The following is a 20,943-nucleotide window of genomic DNA, read 5'->3' as shown; positions in this document are numbered from 1 at the left end:
GGGCAGACTGGCCTATTTTGATGAGGCCAATCTGCCCCCAAGGGGGGCAGAAACCATTAGACACCAGGGAGTTGTTTTTTTTTTTTGCGTGAATTTCACACAAGGGGAGCGACCCCTTGGGCAAGGGTCGCTCCCAGGGGGGGGGGGGGGCATTTTTTTTGGGAAGGCCTGGGGCAGATCGGCCTATTATTAGGCAGATCGGCCTACTATTAGGCCGATCTGCCCCCAGGGCAGAAACCTCTAGGCACCAGGGATAAATTTATTTTCTTTTTGTTATGTTTTCTTTTTTTTTTTTTAGGCGGGGAGCGACCCCTTAGGCAAGGGTCGCTTCCCTCGGGGGCAAATTATATTTAGGGCATTTCTGCCCCTGGCCTATTTTGATGAGGCCAATCTGCCCCCAAGGGGGGCAGAAACCATTAGACACCAGGGAGTTTTTTGTTTTTTTTTGCGTGAATTTCACGCAAGGGGAGCGACCCCTTAGGCAAGGGTCGCTCCCTGGGGGGCGGAATTATTTTAGGCCATTTCTGCCCCCCTGTGGGGTAGAGCAGCCTATTTTGATTAGGCTGATCTGCCCCCAAGGGAGGCAGAAACCACTAGGCACCAGGGATTTTTTGTTTTACAGATGGGGAGCGACCCCTTGGACAAGGGTCACTCCCGTGGAGGGGCAAATTGTATTTAGGCCATTTCTGCCCGCTTTGGGGGCAGATCGGACGATTTTAGGTCAATCTGCCCCCAAGGGGGGCAGAAACCACTAGACACCAGGGATCTTTTTTTTGCGCCGTCACGCAAGGGGAGCGACCTTGTAGGCAAGGGTAGCTCCGGGAGGTGGGGGGGTGGGGTGGGGGGGATGGGGGGGCAAATTTATTTTAGGCCTATTGGTATTAGGCCGATCCGCAGAAACCTGCACAAATTTATTTTAGGCCATTTCTGCCCCCCCTGGGGCCGGCTGAGCTAGAGGCCAAAATCCACAGGTAGGCACTGTTTTCTATGAAAAAATGTGATGTGTCCCGTTGTGTTTTGGGGCATATCCTGTCGCGGGCGCTAGGCCTACCCACACAAGTGAGGTATCATTTTTATCGGGAGACTTGGGGGAACGCTGGGTGGAAGGAAATTTGTGGCTCCTCTCAGATTCCAGAACTTTCTATCACCAAAATGTGAGGAAAATGTGTTTTTTTTAGCCAAATTTTGAGGTTTGCAAAGGATTCTGGGTAACAGAACCTGGTCAGAGCCCCACAAGTCACCCCATCTTGGATTCCCCTAGGTCTCTAGTTTTCAAAAATGCACAGGTTTCCCTAGGTGCCGGCTGAGCTAGAGGCCAAAATCTACAGGTAGGCACTTTGCAAAAAACAGCTCTGTTTTCTGTCAAAAAATGTGATGTGTCCACATTGTGTTTTGGGGCATATCCTGTCGCGGGCGCTAGGTCTACCCACACAAGTGAGGTATAATTTTTATCGGGAGACTTGGGGGAACATAGAATAGCAAAACAAGTGTTATTGCCCCTTGTCTTTCTCTACATTTTTCCCTTCCAAATGTAAGACAGTGTGTAAAAAAAGACGTCTATTTGAGAAATGCCCTGTAATTCACATGCTAGTATGGGCACCCCGGAATTCAGAGATGTGCAAATAAACACTGCTTCTCAACACCTCATCTTGTGCCCATTTTGGAAATACAAAGGTTTTGTTGATAGCTATTTTTTTACTCTTTATATTTCAGCAAATGAATTGCTGTATACCCGGTATAGAATGAAAACCCACTGCAGGGTGCAGGTTATTTATTGGCTCTGGGTACCTAGAGTTCTTGATGAACCTACAAGCCCTATATATCCCCGCAACCAGAAGAGTCCAGCAGACGTAACAGTATATTGCTTTCGAAAATCTGACATTGCAGGAAAAAGTTACAGAGTAAAACGTAGAGAAAAATTTATGTTTTTTTCACCTCAATTTCAATATTTTTCTTTTTCAGTTGTTATTTTCTATAGGAAACCCTTGTAGGATCTACACAAATTACCCCTTGCTGAATTCAGAATTTTGTCTACTTTTCAGAAATGTTGCGGTTTCTGGGATTCAGCGTTGGTTTCATGCCCATTTCTGTCACTGACTGGAAGGAGGCTGAAAGCACAAAAAATCGTAAAAATGGGGTATGTCCCAGTAAAATGCCAAAATTGTGTTGAAAAATTGGGTTTTCTGATTCAAGTCTGCCTGTTCCTGAAAGCTGGGAAGCTGGTGATTTTAGCACCGCAAACCCTTTGTTGATGCCCTTTTCAGTGAAAAAACCACAAGCCTTCTTCTGCAGCCCCTTTTTCCCATTTTTTTGAAAAAAACTAATTTTTCACTGTATTTTGGCTAATTTCTTGGCCTCCATCTGGGGAACCCACAAAGTCTGGGTAGCTCTTGAATCTCTAGGATGTTGGAAAAAAAGGACGCAAATTTGGCTTGGCTAGCGTATGTGGACAAAAAGTTATGAGGGCCTAAGCGCGAACTGCCCCAAATAGCAAAAAAAAGGCTCGGCACAGGAGGGGGAAAAGGCCTGGCAGCGAAGAGGTTAAACAATTTCAGTGTGCAGGATGAAATATTGTTCACAGTTAAATCTGTTGAGGAAGCGACATAGGGCGTTGTCATGTGCTCTATTGCATCTGCTCTAGTACTGCCTCATCGTTATTCCGAATAAACCCTTTAGCACGAATGTTCACACTACTTGAACTCTATGTACGACACCCGAGCGCTTTAGACTCTGGGTGCTCTTTACATGTAGAAGGTGGGCTTTTAAATAACCAGAAGCATCACAGATGAACTCACTGCACAATGTCCACACCTCAAAACTGTTGGCGTTTTAAACGTGCAATAAAAAAATCAAGTTTGCGAAATAACCTCAAAAAACATTTTTCGGAGGGAGGCGATAGGGAGCACACATCCACTCGTATGAGGTGTGTAAAATTTTAAAAAACGACCTCAGAAGCGAGCGGACAGTGTAAGGCCGCTAATCGCCAACCGAAAAGGATACTTGGTCCAAGCTTCAAGGAACAGCTGAGGAACGAAGGGAGGAAGTGCAGCCATATAACGACAGAGGCTGCTGCTGAACAATGAGAAGCAAGAAAAGGAGAGTGTCCCGGGAAGCCTACAAATGGCCAAGTAATGGAAAGGCTGTACGCGGGCTATAACTACCTTTTAAGATTTATTTTTTTAATACAAAAGATTTTGCTACAGCACAAGCGCTAATCAGACGAAACCTAAAACTGAGTGTCCCCATCTCTGCCTCGTACTAATGTGCTCAAAGGCCCTATCTGCACTTCCCCTTGTGACCCTGCCAACGTACGCTAGAGTTCCAGAGAAAGGTGGATACTTGAGCTCAGGTGGCACCAGCTCCTTAGAATATGTTTTTAATATTCCACATGCAGGCATCAGATCAACGTAATGTTAGTAGTTATACATCACTTGAGCGATATACTGTGGATGAAGGTTTATTTTTAAATTTGGATGAAAAGGTTTGCTACTAGAGGCCGTAAACCCAACTGTCACAAAATGTGTAGCCTCAAAGTGGAATAAATGTTGCATGACCAGAGTAAGTAGAACAATAAAGTGTTAGTCTGATTAAATTAGCATTTTTTGTTAGTCTGATTAAATTAGCATTTTTTATGTTTATGCACATTTATAATTAATACGAAGTTTGAAAAGTCCCAGATCTATCATACATACAAAAAAACTTCAAGGGAGTACAGAACATGCTGAAAGAAATATTGTCAGAAATACGTGCATATAGGCTAAAATAAAGAACTATTACTGTAAATGGCCACATGTTTGAAGCAGGTATATTTCTGGATGGACATGTTTCATCTTCACTATATATTGTTCCCATTTTGCATGTTTACATGGGGTTGTTTGTACCAGATAACAAATAGTGTGTGAACAGACTTCATGTGATTAACAAAAGTCTCATTCAGAGAATTCAATGGACATGATGGGAAGTAAAGTAGGTGACCGAAATATATGCTGTGGTAACCTTGTAGTTAGTGTGACAAAAGTGAAAACAGTTTACATTAAAATCTACACTAAAAACAATGACCATGAAGTGGATTTAATGTCACATTTTTTAAGGCAATACGTATTTCTATATTGGTATTTGAAAATAGCATATTGGAAGCTCATAAAACAGTACTCCACATCTTATTTAGTGAAAAACATGTAGCAGATGGCTCAATTGAAGTTTCTTTCATTTAGCTTTCTGCAAAGCAGGCTTCAGTTTGAGGTTGTGAGCCTTTAAGAAAAGTATACATGGAAGACTTATAAAAAAAAATATCAGTGATGACAAAACATGTTGAACAAATTTTTCATCTAATGCCCATGTATCAGGAATTCCCTAAGGAAAACGGTGGTTTAATCTGCATTTTTTCACCGTAGAACTTAGTCTGCAGTTGAATTTACCTGTTTTGTTGATGAGGGTGAACTAAGAACAAGATGATTTTTTTGCACATCAAAAAAAAAACTTTGACCCAAAATTGCACACTGCTTACAACACTACATGTCAGATAGGCTTTACACCACATGAAGCATACTGGTCGTCCTGGAAATTATACAGGAGACCGTGTTAGGGCAGCACACAGAAGCCAAATCTCCAGCTTCTCAGACAGACACGTCAGAAACATTTTCAGTCCTCAAATCTTGAGATCAGGGATGGCGAGTTGTCTTTCCTTGGTCTATAATTTCCACACACTTATTGGGGTGATGGCAAGATAAATAAAACTTGAGTACGATCTATCCAACTTTTCTTTCTACTCACAGTAGTACTGTTATTGAGCGATGCTTTATTTACAGTGGTAGAGAAGGTATCAAAATTGTTCTGTTATCTGAAAAACCTCTGGAAATATTCAGAGGTTTGAACGTTAAAGACAAATATGCATCTTGGGTGCATTTACCTAAAGCATCCTCAAAATGAACCTTTGAACAGCCGCCATTAGTTTCACTGTCTTGAACTCAAGTGATTATCAGGGGGGCAGGTGACTATAATCCTGGTTTATATTTCAGAAACGAACTATATACTTCTACCATGCTCAAGCAAACACTGGAGAGAAGTGATTTTATTGTGTAGGTGAAAGCCAAAAGCGAGACATTTTAGACAAGTGTATCCTTATTCTCAATAGCAAAAACATGACATTTTAGCAGAGCAGCTGTAATTTAAGTAAAACACCAACAGTGTTATTTGTGGTTAAGTCTGAAATTTTGACAGGAAGTGAGGTGAAGCTTTGCCATTTTAGATACCGAATTCAAGTAAACTACCAGTCACATTAATCATGATATCACTTACGGTTAATGCTCTGTAGTAAAGAAATGGCAGCATTCATTTTCACACGCGTATGCCTGACCGAATCCCACAGTAGTTACAAAGAAATGAGAACATCAACCCTTATTTGCTTTTGAGCAGGATGAAAGGCAACATTGTACCACTATTAATACCCCTGTGCAAGTTACCAAAAAGGCGGCCTTGTAATGCAGACAGAAAACATTGACACTGAGCAACATATTTGCAACCTAATAAAATATCATTTGCTTTAGGATGAAACAGTATCACATCAAGAGGGTTTTTTATTTTTATTTTAAAGAGAGCAGAATGTAAATAAAACTTTTAAAGAACACACAGCACAGTTGTTCATGCAGATATTTATGCATCGACCTATGGAATTGTACATGGGTAACACAATATCCAGCATAAGATACCAACCTGTTTGTGGGTTGATCAGAATACTGCCAGGTGGTATGCCTGTGGCTTCCAACGGAAGCAAAAAGAAGCTAGTGCTAGGAGGTGCCACTTGCCCGCTCAGGCCACCATCAAAGGAAAGAGAGTTACTAGTGCTGACAGGTGGGTAGACAGCAGATGTGCCATGAGAAGGCTGGCTGAGAGATGATACTGGAAGAGGCTGCTGGGTATGGGAGAGAGAACCCGTGGATGACCCTACACTACTAGAAGACTCTGAACCTAGGAAAGGAGTAATGAAAAATAATTTATCTACAGATAAAAATATCATTCTTATTTCGGTAGAATACAAAGAACGTAATTGTAACATGCAGATGCTCAGATTCCTTTAAGTGTTAAGAATATACAACGAAAAGACATGGCAGCAGTGCAAACACTCCAAGCAAGCAACGCCAAGCCACTTTCCACCTGCAAAACCACAGTAAATGAAGCAGCATGTCAGCACAAGTTGATGTCCATTTACAAAACCAACGAGCCTCACGGCACAAGCAAACAAATCAAAAGCCTGAACCCTATTATGGATATCACATAAGAATAAAACGATAACACACAACAACCTTAATGTTTCACAAAAATGAAGCACAAACCAAAGCAATGCGAGCAGAGCAGCTAAAAAGGGCCTGGAACATTTAAATTCACTTAAAGAACATTTTTTAAAGACAAGCCGCTGTCTAGCTGATACAGATTGCAGAATGACCACGTAGTAAGCAATTCAATATTCCAATTTAGATGAAAGAAAATGATATTGAGACAATCCTGAATTGGGGAAGTGCAGGCTTGCGTTTTTTGAGAAATGGCTACAAATTCATTGAGGCATGGAGACAAAAGATTGTTCAATGAAGCGCCTCATAACGGTGGTAATGATCCTGAATGCACAAAAGTGGTATGTTTCTCAATGGAAGCAACATAGATACTGAACCCACGCCCAGCTGTCAATACTAAAGAGCAACAAGGAACTAGGGTGATGGGTCTTTATCTCTGCATTTGCAAATAAAACGCAACTCCTCTCCCAAATTGTCTGATAGGTTTTCAATTAATGATATTGTATGAATAGGTATTCACTGGAAAACTCAAACACCCCATTATATTGCTTTCTTTTTCCAGCTGTACTAAACATTGAGATATTCAAATAAATGTACAGTCTAAAAGTTCTACAGCAGATACAAGTACTTTTGAGGTCTCTATTCAGCTATTACATGGTAGAGGTTTTAAGAAACCTAAGCGTGGGCAGGCGCACTAGTGTGATCCAAGCAGAAACATACCAAGGACATGTACAAAAGGATGAAAACAGTTCAAAACTCTACTGAATGACATTTCCACAAGAAGTTGCAAAATATACTTCACAATTACATTGCAAAATAGAGGGAGTGGTTCAACATCCCTCAATCCTTGTGATTCTTCACGATACAAACTCACTGCTAAATTCTCATGCATTGAGGATTACCCACGGTGATTGTAATCTGAAGAGCCAAGGACTAAAGAAAATAATGGGATGGCCCAATCAAACTGAACACATACCAACATTGACAAGTGTGGTATGTATAGGTGTTACTGCAGAACAATGTACAGTAAGGTGGGTTCATCAAAAAATTAGGTTGGGTTCAGAGGCTATGTGGTACTTTTCATGTTACAATTTCTACAAAAAAATCTATTTTGCAAAGGCCTTTTATACACTGCTAGGTTATGATCCGGGTTTGCAATAACAATGTGCTTGGCATGATAAGCACAATAATACTCATGTTTAAAGCGGAAACTATCAAGAGGAAGCTGTAAAGAAAAAAGGTTTCACTGATACCCTATACTCTAATGGTTGGAAGGGAACTTTCCTCTTGAAGCCTCAAACATAGTCTTCAGGCCTCCTAAGATATAAATTTCTAATCAAGAGAACTGTTACCCAGTCAAACATACCTTAGATCGTCACAAAGGAGCAACTTTTTTACAAAAACATAGTGTTTCCCCCCAAAGAATTGCATCACAGTACTTTCGTTATGAGAACGATAATATGGTAACCTTACATATCCTCCCTCTTCAATGCAAAGTGCAACTAGTAGGACTACTATGGATGAAAGGGACTGGTACCTTGTTTTATAGATTGGTCTCCCAAGTTCCAATAGAGAGTGATTTTATATAGAGGCACACAGACAGACACACACATATATATATATATATATATATATACACACACACACACACACACACACACACACACACACACACACACAAGGCATACGTATATGGCTCTCCGTATCATTATTAGCTATCTAATGTATATAGCAAACATGTATTTGTTATGGGGACAATATGGTCAACCCACAAAGACCCCAGAAATTCAAAGACAAAAACAAGGCTAAAGAGAAGTTATGGTTAGCATTGGTTGTACCGCTGTGACATATGATTACAGAAGCCTCCAGCACGCACTTAAGAAGCAACAGTTAAAATGCAGTGATGATTACAAAACGAAACCTAAAAACCACTAAAACTGACGCCCTGCTCATGACCGCACGACATCACAGATGACATGTTAAATGGCATAGTAACTGCATTTTAACAGTAGATTTGTTATTTTTATATATATATATATATATATATAAAAATAAAAGGAAAATGTCACTTACCCAGTGTACATCTGTTCGTGGCATGTTCCCCTGCAGATTCACATGCTGTGCATACGTCTGCCATCTAGTGTTGGGCTCGGAGTGTTACAAGTTGTTTTTCTTCGAAGAAGTGTTTGAGTCACAGGATCGAGTGACTCCTCCTCTTCGGCTCCATTGCGCTTGGGCATCGACTCCGTGTTAGATTGTTTTCCCGCAGACGGTAAGGTAGGAGTGACAGAGTATAAAGAAAAGAGATGTCCATGCAAATGGAAAATATATATATATATATATATATATTATATATTATATATATATATATATAAAATGTCACTTACCCAGTGTACATCTGTTCGTGGCATGTTGCGCTGCAGATTCACATGCTGTGCATTATCCTGCCATCTAGTGTTGGTCTCGGAGTGTTACAAGTTGTTTTTCTTCGAAGAAGTATTTTCGAGTCACGGGACCGAGTGGCTCCTCCCTTTCGGCTCCATTGCGCATGGACGTCGACTCCATCTTAGATTGTTTTCCCCACAAAGGGTGAGGTAGGAGTTGGTAAAGTAAGGATACTAGAGGTGCTCATGCAATGGAGTAGAAATGTCTGTACATATTGTGTATCAAAGGAATGTTTATTTACATATTTACAATTTACATGCAACTAAAACGCCTACAGGCTCCCGTGGAGGTGGGAGGGCGCATGTGAAACTGCAGCGCAACATGCCACGATCAGATGTACACTGGGTAAGTGACATTTTCCGTTCGATGGCATGTGTAGCTGCAGATACACATGCTGTGCATAGACTACAAAGCAGTAATCTCCCCAAAAGCGGTGGTCAGCCTGTAGGAGTTGAAGTTGTCTGAAATAATGTTCTCAGTACAGCCAGTCCTACTGTGGCTTGTTGTGTTGCTAACACATCTACACAGTAATGCTTAGTGAATGTATGGGGCATAGACCAGGTGGCTGCCTTACAAATCTCTGTCATTGGTATATTTCCAAGAAAAGCCATTGTGGCGCCTTTTTTCCTAGTGGAATGTGCTCTTGGAGTAATGGGTAATTCTCTCTTAGCTTTAATGTAACAGGTCTGAATACATTTGACTATCCATCTGGCAATGCCTTGTTTGGATATAGGGTTACCGGCGTGAGGTTTTTGGAAAGCTACGAATAATTGTTTTTTTTCCCTAAATTGTTTTGTTCTGTCAATGTAATACATTAGCGCTCTTTTAATGTCTAATGTATGCAGTGCCCTTTCTGCTACGGATTCTGGTTGTGGAAAGAAGACTGGGAGTTCCACAGTTTGGTTTAGATGAAACGGTGATATGACTTTTGGTAAAAATTGTGGATTTGTACGGAGAACCACTTTATGTTTATGTATCTGTATAAAGGGTTCTTGGATAGTAAATGCTTGTATTTTGCTAACTCTTCGTAGAGAAGTGATGTCTATTAGAAAGGCTACTTTCCAAGTCAAGAATTGGATTTGACAAGAATGCATGGGTTCAAATGGTGGACCCATGAGTCGTGTTAGTACAATATTAAGATTCCATGAAGGTACTGGTGGTGTTCTTGGGGGTATGATTCTTTTTAGTCCCTCCAATAACTGGGATTCTAAAAAGCAATTTTGTATGTGTAATATGCAAATAATCAGATATTGCAGTGAGGTGGATTTTAATGAAAGAAAAAGCAAGATTTGCTTTTTGTAAATGTAGTAAATAACCTACAATGTTTTGTATTGAGGCGTTTAGCAGCGTAATTTGATTAGCCTGGCAGTAGAAAACAAACCTTTTCCATTTATTAGCATAACAATGCCTTGTTGTGGGTTTTCTTGCATGTTTAATGACCTCCATACACTCTTTTGAGAGGTTTAGATATCCGAATTCTAAGATTTCAGGAGCCAGATTGCTAGGTTGAGCGATGCTGGATTCGGGTGCCTGATCTGTTGTTTGTGTTGTGTTAACAGATCTGGTCTGTTTGGTAGTTTGATGTACGGTACTAACGAGAAGTCCAACAGTGTGGTGTACCACGGTTGGCGAGCCCACGTTGGCGCTATGAGTATTAGTTTGAGTTTATTTTGACTCAGTTTGTTGACCAGAAAAGGAATGAGTGGGAGAGGGGGAAAAGCTAAGCAAATATCCCTGACCATCTGATCCATAGAGCATTGCCCTTGGACTGAGGGTGTGGGTATCTGGACGCGAAGTTTTGGCATTTTGCATTTTCTTTTGTTGCAAACAGATCTATGTTTGGTGTCCCCCAGTGGTAGAAGTGATCTTTTAGAATTTGGGGATGTGTTTCCCAATCGTGAGACTGTTGGTGATCTCGACTGAGATTGTCGGGTAGCTGATTGTGAATGCCTGGTTATATATTGTGCTATCAGGCGAATGTTGTTGTGAATTGCCCAGTGCCAAATTTTTTGCGCTAGGATACACAGTTGTGATGAGTGCGTCCCCCCTTGTTTGTTTAAATAATACATTGTTGTCATATTATCTGTCTTGACAAGGATATGTTTGTGGGCTAGAAGGGGCTGAAAGGCTTTTAGTGCTAGAAAGACTGCTAGCAGTTCTAAATGATTTATGTGAAGTTGTTTTTGCTGATTGTCCCATTGACCTTGTATGCTGTGATTGTTGAGGTGTGCTCCCCACCCAATCATTGATGCATCTGTTGTGAGAATGGCATGAGGCACAGGGACTTGAAAAGGCCGCCCTTTGTTTAAATTTATGGGGTGCCACCACTGAAGCGAATAGTTTGTTTGGCGGTCTATCAACACTAGATCTTGGAGGTGACCCTGTGCCTGCGACCATTGTTTTGCAAGGCACTGCTGTAAGGGGCGCATGTGTAACCGTGCGTTTGGGACAATTGCAATGCATGATGCCATCATGCCTAGGAGTATCATCACAAATCTGACTGTGTAATGCTGATTTGGTTTTATTTTTGGTACCATGGTGTGGAATGACTGTACCCTTTGTGGGCTTGGACTTGCAATCGCTTTTTGAGTATAGCTCCCAAGTATTGCTCAATTTGGGATGGTTTCAAGTGTGATTTTTGGTAATTTATTGAAAACCCTAGTCTGTGTAGGGTATCTATTACGTAACGTGTGTGATTTTGACACTGCTCTTGAGTGTTGGCTTTTATTAGCCAATTGTCGAGATATGGGAATACATGCATGTGTTGCCTCCTTATGTATGCTGCTACTACAGCAAGGCATTTTGTAAATACTCTGGGGGCTGTTGTTATCCCGAAGGGTAACACCTTGAATAGGTAATGTTTTCCTTGTATAACAAACCTGAGGTATTTTCTGTGAGGCGGATGGATGGGTATGTGAAAATACGCATCTTTTAAATCCAGTGTTGACATGTACTCCCCGTTTTAGTAATGGGACTACATATTGTAGTGTCACCATATGAAAGTGTTCTGATTTGATGTATAGGTTGAGAGTCCTGAGATCTAATATTGGCCTTCGCGTTTCGTCCTTTTTGGGAATCAGGAAGTACAGGGAATATACTCCTGTTCCTTTTTGTTGATGAGGTACTAGTTCTATGGCTTGTTTCGTTAATAGTGCTTGCACCTCTGTTTGTAACATTGTTAAATGTTGCAAAGATAGTTTGTGCGCTCTTGGGGGAATATCTGGTGGAAAATGTGTGAATTCTATGCAGTAGCCATGTTGGATAATAGATAGAACCCATGTGTCCGTTGTTATGTCTGCCCATTGATTGTGGAACATTTCTAGTCTTCCTCCCACAGGTTGTGTGTGTTGGGGGAAGGTGATGGCAAAGTCACTGCTTGGTGTTAGTGGCTTGCTTTGTAGGCTGGAATTTTCCCCTGGATCTTGAAAATTGCCATCTGAAGGACCCTCAAAACCCCCCTCTCTGATACTGTGACTGGTATGAGGGCTTTGACTGTGAGGTGGATAAGGTCTGATGGCTGTGGCCTGAAACCCCCCACCCCCGATACTGCGGTTTTCTAAATGTCCCTCTGTATTGGGATGAGTAAAGCGCTCCCAACGCTGTGGCTGTATCGGTGTCCTTCATCTTTTCTATGGCGGTGTCCACTTGTGTGCCAAATAGCTGTTGCTGGTTAAATGGCATGTTGAGGACCGCCTGCTGAATCTCCGGTTTGAAACCTGACGATCTAAGCCATGCGTGGCGTCTAATTGTCACTGCAGTGTTTACTGTTCTTGAGGCAGTATCGGCTGAATCCAATGCAGACCTGATTAGATTATTAGTTATTGCTTGTCCCTCCTCTACTACTTGCTGAGCTCTTTTTTGGTATTCTTTGGGGAGCTGTTGAATGAAGTCGCTCATCTCGCCCCAATGAGCTCTGTCATATCTTGCGAGGAGGGCCTGAGAGTTCGCTATGCGCCACTGATTGGCTGCTTGTGCCGCTACTCTCTTTCCTGCCGCATCAAACTTTTTACTCTCCTTATCTGGAGGGGGTGCATCTCCAGATGACTGGGAGTTGGACAGTTTTCTCACTGCGATGACCACTACCGAGTCAGGGGGCAGCTGCTGGGTGATAAATACCGGGTCTGATGGTGGTGCTTTATATTTCTTCTCCACCCTTGGCGTTATGGGCCTTCCCTTAACAAGCTCCTGGAAAATATGTTGGGCATGTTTAAGCATGCCTGGGAGCATGGGTAAACTTTGATATGATGTAGGCGTAGAGGGCAGGGTATTAAAAAGAACGTCATCCTCCAGTGGTTTGGTGTGCATACTCACATTATGGAAAGCAGCAGCCCTAGCCAAGACCTGTGTGCAGGAGGTGCTATCTTCAGGTGGAGAGGGTTTAGACGGATAGCACTCCGGGCTATTGTCTGACACAGGGTCATCATAGAGGTCCCACGGGTCTGTATCCTGATGCGACTGCTCAGTGTGTGGGTGACTGTGCAGTGGGTGTAGCAAGAGGAGAAACATTTCCTTGAGGGGAATTCGGAGGAAAATGTGCTGGTGAAAACTGGTGTGGCGGAGATTGTTCTCTTGGCACTTTAGCCTTTGGCTGCTCAGTGTCCGAACGTTCTTGGAAAGCCAGTTTCCAGGAGGTGCTGTAAGGAATTTTCCCGTATCCTTGCGGATGTGTATCCTTGATTGTCTCTCATCAAATTCTTCCATTTGGTGCAGTTCTTCAGCGAATCTGTGGCTTTCTTTCATCTGCTTAGAAAGTCCATGCTCATCAGTGTATGAGCCTTTTTTCGGCTCCGACGCCATTTTTTTCGGCTTGGAGTGGCTCTAGGCTTGGGTCGGGGCAGGCGTACTCACGTATTGGCCTGCTGTCGGTGGTCGGTCCACGTCCAAATCGGATCCTTGAATGGAGATGGCCATCTCCTCTTCTTAGACGTCCAGGTGCTCGGTACTCTTCAACGCCATTTGTAGTTGTCTTGCCCTTCGATCCCTCAAGGTCTTCTTGCCGCGGAAGGACTTGCAGGCCTCGCAAGTATCCTCTCGGTGGTCTGGTGACAAACACAGATTACAGACCCGATGTTGATCTGTGTACAGATACTTAGCGTGGCACTGTGGGCAGAATTGGAACGACTTCTTAGAAGAAAAACAACTTGTAACACTCCGAGCCCAACACTAGATGGCAGGAACAGTGCACAGCATGTGTATCTGCAGCTACACATGCCACTGAACATATATGTACAAGTGATTGTTTAACTTAAACGGCTACAGGCTCCCGAGGAGGTGGGAGGGTGCATGTGAATCTGCAGCAGAACATTCCACGAACAGATGTACGCTGGGTAAGTGAAATTTTCCGTTCAATGGCATGTGCAGCTGCAGATACACATGCTGTGCATAGACTAAACAGCAGTTGTTCCTCTCATAAAAGCGGTGGTTAGCCTCTACGAGTTGAAGTTGTTTGAAATAATGTTCTTTGTCCAGCTTGATCTACAGTGGCTTGCTGCACTGCTAACACATCTACACAATGTTTTGTAAATGTATGTGGTGTTGACCAAGTAGCTGCTTTACATATTTCAGCCATTGGTATATTTCCTAAGAAAGCCATTTAGCCCCTTTTTTCCTTGTGGAATGTGCTTTAGGTGCAACTAAGAGTTGTCTTTTAGCTTTAAGGTAACATGTTTGGATGCATTTTACTATCCATCTTGCTAAACCTGGTTTTGAAATGGGGTTACCAGTATGTGGTTTCTGGAAGGCCACAAATAACAGTTTAGTTTTTGTGAAGGATTTTGTTCTATGTAATACATTAGGGCTCTTTAAATATCTAATGTATGCAGGGCTCTTTCTGCCACAGAATCTGGCTGTGGGAAGAAGACTGGTAGTTCCACTGTTTGTTTGATATAAAAAGGTGATAATACTTTTGGAAGAAATTTTGGGTTAGTTCGTAATACACCTTTATGGCTATGTACTTGTAAGAAAGGTTCTTGAATTGTGAAAGCTTGAATTTCACTAGCTCTTCGCAATGAAGTAATAGCAACTAGGAAGGCTACTTTCCTCGTTAAGAATTGTATTTGACATGAGTGCATAGGTTCAAATGGTGGGCCCATAAGTCGCACGAGCACTATGTGTAGATTCCACAAAGGCACTGCAGGCGTTCTAGGTGGGATGATGCGTTTTAACCCTTCCATGAAGGCTTTGATAACAGGAACTCTAAATAAAGAGCTGTGCTGTATATTTTGTAAATATGCCGAGATTGCAGTGAGATGTATTTTTATGGATGAAAAAGCTAAATTAGATTTTTGCAAATGAAGCAAATAGCATACAATGTCTTGTACTGAAGCTGAAAGAGGGGTAATTTGTTTAGATTGACAGTAATACACAAATCTTCTCAATTTGTTGGCATAGCACTGCCTGGTAGTGGATTTTCTTGCTTGTTTAATTACTTCCTTACATTCAGTTGGTAGTTGTATATACCCAAATTCTATGACCTCAGGAGCCAAATCCCTAGATTGAGTATGTTGGGATTTAGATGCCTGATCTGCCGTTTGTTTTGTGTCGAAAGATCTGGTCTGTTTGGGAGTTTGATGTGTGGTACTACTGACAGGTCTAATAGTGTTGTGTACCACGGTTGAGGTGCCCACACTGGCGCTATTAGTATCAGCTTGAGCGTGTTTTGACGCAGTTTGTTGACTAGAAATGGAATGAGTGGGAGAGGGGGAAAAGCGTAAGCAAATATCCCTGACCAATTGATCCGTAGAGCATTGCCCATGGATAGGGGATGTGGGTATCTGGATGTGAAGTTCTGGCATTTTGCGTTTTCGCTGGTGGCGAACAGATCTAGGCCTGGTGTTCCCCATCAGTGAAAGTATTGTTGAAGTACTTGAGGGTGAATCTCCCACTCGTGTGTTTGTTGATGATTTCTGCTGAGAACATCTGCCAATTGGTTGTGTATCCCTGGAATATATTGTGCAATCAGGTGAATCTTGTTGTGGATCACCCATTGCCAAATTTTTTGGGCTAGGAGGGAGAGTTGAGACGAATGTGTCCGTTCTTGTTTGTTTAGGTAATACATTGTTGTCATGTTGTCTGTTTTGATAAGGATATTCTTGAGAGTGAGAAGAGGCTGAAAAGCTTTGAGTGCTATGAATACAGCTAACAACTCTTATTGATTTATGTATAACTGTTTGTGTTTGGTTTCCCATTGCCCTTGAATGTTGTGATTGTTGAGGTTAGCAACCCAGCCAATCATTGATGCAAATGTTGTAAGTATGGTCTGAGGCACGGGGTCTTGAAATGGCCGCCCTTTGTTTAGGTTTGTGGAATTCCATCACTGAAGGGACATGTATGTTTGGCGTTCTATCAACACTAGATCTTGAAGTTGACCTTGTGCCTGTGGCCATTGCTGTGCAAGGCACTGTTGCAAGGGCCGCATGTTTAGTCTTGCATGTGGGACAATTGCAATACAGGATGCCATCATGCCCAATACTTTCATGACTGATTTGACAGTGTACTGTTGGCCTTTCTGCATTTGTGCTAATATATATTGTGAAATGCTTGTATTCTTTGCAGATTTGGGCTTGCTAGCGCTCTTTGAATATTTAGTGTTGCCCCTAAATACTGTTGCATTTGCGCAGGTTGTAGTTGTGACTTTTGGTAGTTTATGGAGAACCCTAGAGTGTGCAGGGTTAGTATGACATAATGCGCGTGGTTTTGACAAGGTGTATGACTGATTTTATTAGCCAATCGTCCAGATATGGGAAGACATGAATGTGTTGCCTTCTTAGGTAGGCTGCGACTACGGCCAGGCAGTTTGTGAATACTCTGTGAGCTGTTATTCCGAAGGGTAACACTTTGAACTGATAACGCTTTCCTTGAATGACAAACCTGAGATATTTTCTGTGCGCTGGATGGATGGGTATGTGAAAATACGCATCTGTGAGGTCTAATGATGCCATGAAATCGTGTTCTTGAAGTAGAGGGATAACCTCCTGTAGTGTTACCATGTGAAAATGTTCTGACAAGATGCAAAGATTGACAGTTCTGAGATCTAATATTGGCCATAAGGTCAAGTCCTTTTGGGGAATAAAGAAATACAGTGAGTAAACTCCTGTCCCTATTTGATTTCGCAGCACAGCTTCTATTGCTTGTTTGAGTAATAAAGATTTTACTTCTGTGGTTTTGGTGGAATATTTGGTGGAGTTTGTGTCAATTCTATGCAATAGCCATTGCAGATAATTGATAATACCCAGCTGTCTGTGGTAATGGGTAGCCAATTGTTGCGGAACCTTTGCAGTCTTCCCCCCCACAGGTGAGGTGTGAATTGGGAAGGAATGGCACAAGTCACTGCTTAGTTTGCTGTGAGACTTGTTTTGCTGTTTGATATTTTCCCCTGCCTCTGGGGTACTGGCCTCTATAAGTACTTTTGAAACCACCTCGTTGATATTGAGGTTGGTAGGCCGACTTTGGCTGTGAGGTGGATGCCTCAGTAGTTTGGGCTCTAAATCCGCCTCTATAATGGGGCTTACGAAAGGAAAGGATCCCCTGTATTGCATAGTATACAGCGCATCCAAGGCCTTTGCTGTGTCTGAATCTTTTTTCATTTTTTCAATTGCCGTGTCCACCTCTGGGCCAAAAAGTTATTTTTGGTTGAACAGCATATTGAGGACTACCTGTTGTATTTCAGGCTTGAATCCTGAAGATCTAAGCCATCCGTGTCTTCTTATGGTTACAGCAGTGTTGATGGTTCTGGCTGCTGTATCTGCAGAGTCTAGGGCTGACCTGATCTGATTATTGGTGATGGCTTGCCCATCCTCTACTATTTGTTGTGCCCTCTTTTGCAGTTCCTTGGGGAGATGTTAAATTATGTCTTTCATCTCATCCCAGTGGGCCCTGTCGTATCTAGCCAACAATGACTGAGAGTTGGCTATCCTCCACTGGTTGGCTGCCTGAGATGCCACCCTTTTCCCCACAGCATCAAACTTCCTACTCTCCTTATCTGGTGGGGGTGCATCACCAGATGACTGCAAGCTTGCTCTCTTTCTGGCTGCGCTTACGACTACGGAGTCTGGAGGTTACTGTTGGGTGATAAAGACAGGATCAGAAGGAGGTGGCTTATATTTTGTCTCCACTCTAGGAGTAATTATTCTTGCTTTTACTGGCTCCTTGAATATTTGGCCAGCATGTTTTAACATGCCGGGGAGCATGGGAAGAGACTGATAAGTTGTGTGTGCAGGGGAGAGTGTATTAAAAAGGAAGTCCTCCTCGAATGGTTCAGTATGAATGGCGACATTGTGATAGGATGCCGCCCTAGCTATGAACTGAGTGTAGCCTGTACTATCCTCTGGTGGTGAAGGCTTAGAGGGATAGCAATCTGGGTTGTTGTCTGGAATGGGGTCTGGATCATAAAGATCCCATGGATCCACATTGACCTGCTGCGAATCGAATGAGTGTGCTGGTGACTGCATAGGTGTAGGACTAGTAGGGGGAGAGATAAGTAAATGTGGAGAGCGCGGAGGAGACTGAGGAGGAGAAAATTGAGGAGGTGGAGGTTTCTCCTTTGTTCCTGGCACTTTAGCTGAAGGCTGAGCAGTGTCCAATTCCTCTTGAAAGGCTAATTTTCCTCTTTGGTTTTGGAGGAGGTGCTGTTAAAATTCTGCCAGTCTCTTTATGGATGTGAATCCTGGCTTGCCTTTCATCCATTGCCTCCAATTGTGAGTGTGCCTCAGTAGCTTTATGGCTTTCTTTAAGTGTCTGTGAAAGTCCATGCCCCTCTGTGTAAATAGGCTTTTTCGGCTCCGAAGCTGGTTTTTCTGTATCGAAAAAGTCGGGGTTGAGGATGGTCGTTGGAAGAAAACGTTTTTTGAGATTTCAACTCGAAAGATCGATGTTTGCTTGGCTGGGACAGGGGCAGGCGTACTCACATGCTGTCCTGTCGTGACCGGTCTGTCCTCCTCATACTCCTGTTCAGAGTCGGATCCTCGAACGGAGACAGCAGTTTGCATGATCTCCTCCTCTTGGACTTCAAGGCGTTCGGGGCTTTTGGACACCATCTCGAGTCTCCGTGCCCCTCTGTTTCGGAGCATTTCTTGGAATGGAAGGATCTGCAGGCCTCGCAATTTTCTTCCCGATGGTCAAGGGAAAGGCAGAGATTACAGATGAGATATTGGTCTGTGTAGGGTAATTTAGCGTGGCACTGGGGACAAAAGCGGAATGGAGTCCGGTCCATGAGGCTTCCACACGGTCGGCCCGACTAGGCCCGAGTTGGGCGCGGGCACCCCGAAGGGCGAGTAAAGATGTTTGATCTGACGGTACCGAAGTGTTGATAGAAGATGGAACGTTATCAAAACAATACAGACGAGAAATAGAACGTTTTGAAACTTTCCTGACTCGAACTATCGGAGCGAAAGGAAACACGTCCGAACCCAGCGGCGGAAAGGAAACAATCTAACATGGAGTCGATGCCCATGCGCAATGGAGCCGAAGAAGAGGAGTCACTCGATCCTGTGACTCGAAAACACTTCTTCGAAGAAAAACAACTTGTAACACTCCGAGCCCAACACTAGATGGCAGACGTATGCACAACATGTGTATCTGCAGCTACACATGCCATCGAACATATATATATATATTACATAGTGGAAGAAGTCACGGTGTAGTTAGGATATAGCTGCACCTTCCATTAAAAATAAATTTTTGATTTGCTCCTAACCTTGACGACCATTAAATGGATACACAATTTTTTTTAATTGCCTTAACAGTTAACTAGGGTCAGTCATGACATATTTCTTGTCTTTTTCAGTAAAAAACAAAAAAAGGGAAAAAAGTTAGGGGGGGATAATTTCCCCCAATTTAGCTCCCATAGGAAATCTTCATCACACCTACAGCTAAAAGAAGTTGCTGACCTTTGTAAGGCTTTATCTAGCAGAGACTATATATAGCAGCAGATTCCTTACCCTTTGAATTTTTCCCAGGCATCAGACTGGATCCGAAAGATTTTTAGTGAGCAGTACCCCAGCTCACCAGTAGGTGGCGTTGCTCGGCTCCACGTGAATCATTGTATGCACCAGAAATGAAGTTGCAGTTCCTATACAGGCACCACCGAGGAGTGCAGACTTCAGTCTCTTTTCCCGACTTTTCACGTCAGAAGGAGGTGCCATGAAGAACACTGACGTGTCAAAACTAGGGCCCTGAAAGGAGGTCCATGCCGCTAGAAATCTGCTCGCAGAGCAGGGAGCGTGGGTGGCTAGGTAAGGAATTTGCAGCTAGATATAGTCTCTACCAGATAAGGGGTTATCGAAGGGAAGTAACTTGTACATCTGATAGAGAATTCTAGCTGCAGACTGCTTACCTCTGAATAGATACCCAAGAAATACCATCCTTGGAGGTGAGTCTGCAAACCAATTTCAAATGAAAAAGTCCTGCAGGACTGACCTGGCAAAGTGTCCATCCCTAGGGACCTGACTGTTCAGGCAGTAGTGTTTGGTAAACATGTGCAGAGATGGCCATGTCGCTGCCTGACATGTCCAGGACCGGAACGCTGCATGCTCATGCAGTAGTCGCAGCCTTAGCTCTGGAAGAATGAGGTCGCAAGCCCTCAGGAAGTTGCTTTTTGGGCAGTACATTGAAGATCTGAATGCAGAGTACGACCCATCTGAAGATGGTCGGTTTCTGCACGGCACGACCTTGCTTCGCACCCCCATACCCCATTGAAGATTTGGTCATCCACCCGGAACTCTTTTTTATGATCAAGGTAGACCATCAACACTCTTTTTTGGGTCCATGCAGTGGAGTCTCTTCTCTTCCTTAAAAATATGTGGGAATGCATAACAAGTATGCAAGATGATTGATTGCCCTACATGAAAAGGCATGACCGATTTTGGTAGGAAAAAGGTCCTAGTGTGAAGCACCACTTTGTAAGGATAGATAGGGTGTCTTAGATGATAAGGCCTGAAGCTCACTCACTCGCAGATAAATAGCCATTAAGAGTGCCCAAAGCGGAGCCCTGCTGGTCAAGGGGAAGAAAGAACAGTAGAATGTCAGAAAGAGAGACAGAAAGGGGATCAACAGACTTGTCTGCCCCCTGCCATTGTGCACCCTGCCATAAGCTTTTTCCAATACCAGTTTGGTGGAGGGATGTCTGGCTGCCAAGATGATGTTACAGACTTCAGCAGGAAGGTCAAAAGCTGTCAACTGTCACTGCTCAATCTTGACACAAGAAGGAGAAGAA

At 42.9% G+C, this 20,943-nt stretch overlaps 1 protein-coding gene across 9 annotated transcripts in view; it reads right to left on the bottom strand.

The window, feature by feature from the left end:
* R3HDM1 (R3H domain containing 1) overlaps positions 1–20,943 on the bottom strand; it is a 642,394-nt gene that overhangs the window by 348,338 nt on the left and 273,113 nt on the right. For 6 of the 9 annotated variants that reach the window (XM_069225061.1, XM_069225063.1, XM_069225062.1 and 3 more), the window contains one exon: positions 5,713–5,967. The exons of the other annotated variants lie outside the window; for them this stretch is intronic. In XM_069225061.1, coding sequence (XP_069081162.1) covers positions 5,713–5,967 — 255 coding nt within the window. The remainder of the gene's footprint in view (positions 1–5,712; positions 5,968–20,943) is intronic. 9 annotated transcript variants of the gene reach the window in all.

Source organism: Pleurodeles waltl, chromosome 3_1 (assembly GCF_031143425.1).
Source record: "Pleurodeles waltl isolate 20211129_DDA chromosome 3_1, aPleWal1.hap1.20221129, whole genome shotgun sequence".
NCBI classification, from domain to species: Eukaryota; Metazoa; Chordata; class Amphibia; order Caudata; family Salamandridae; genus Pleurodeles; species Pleurodeles waltl.
This window is presented reverse-complemented; position numbering and strand designations above follow the sequence as displayed.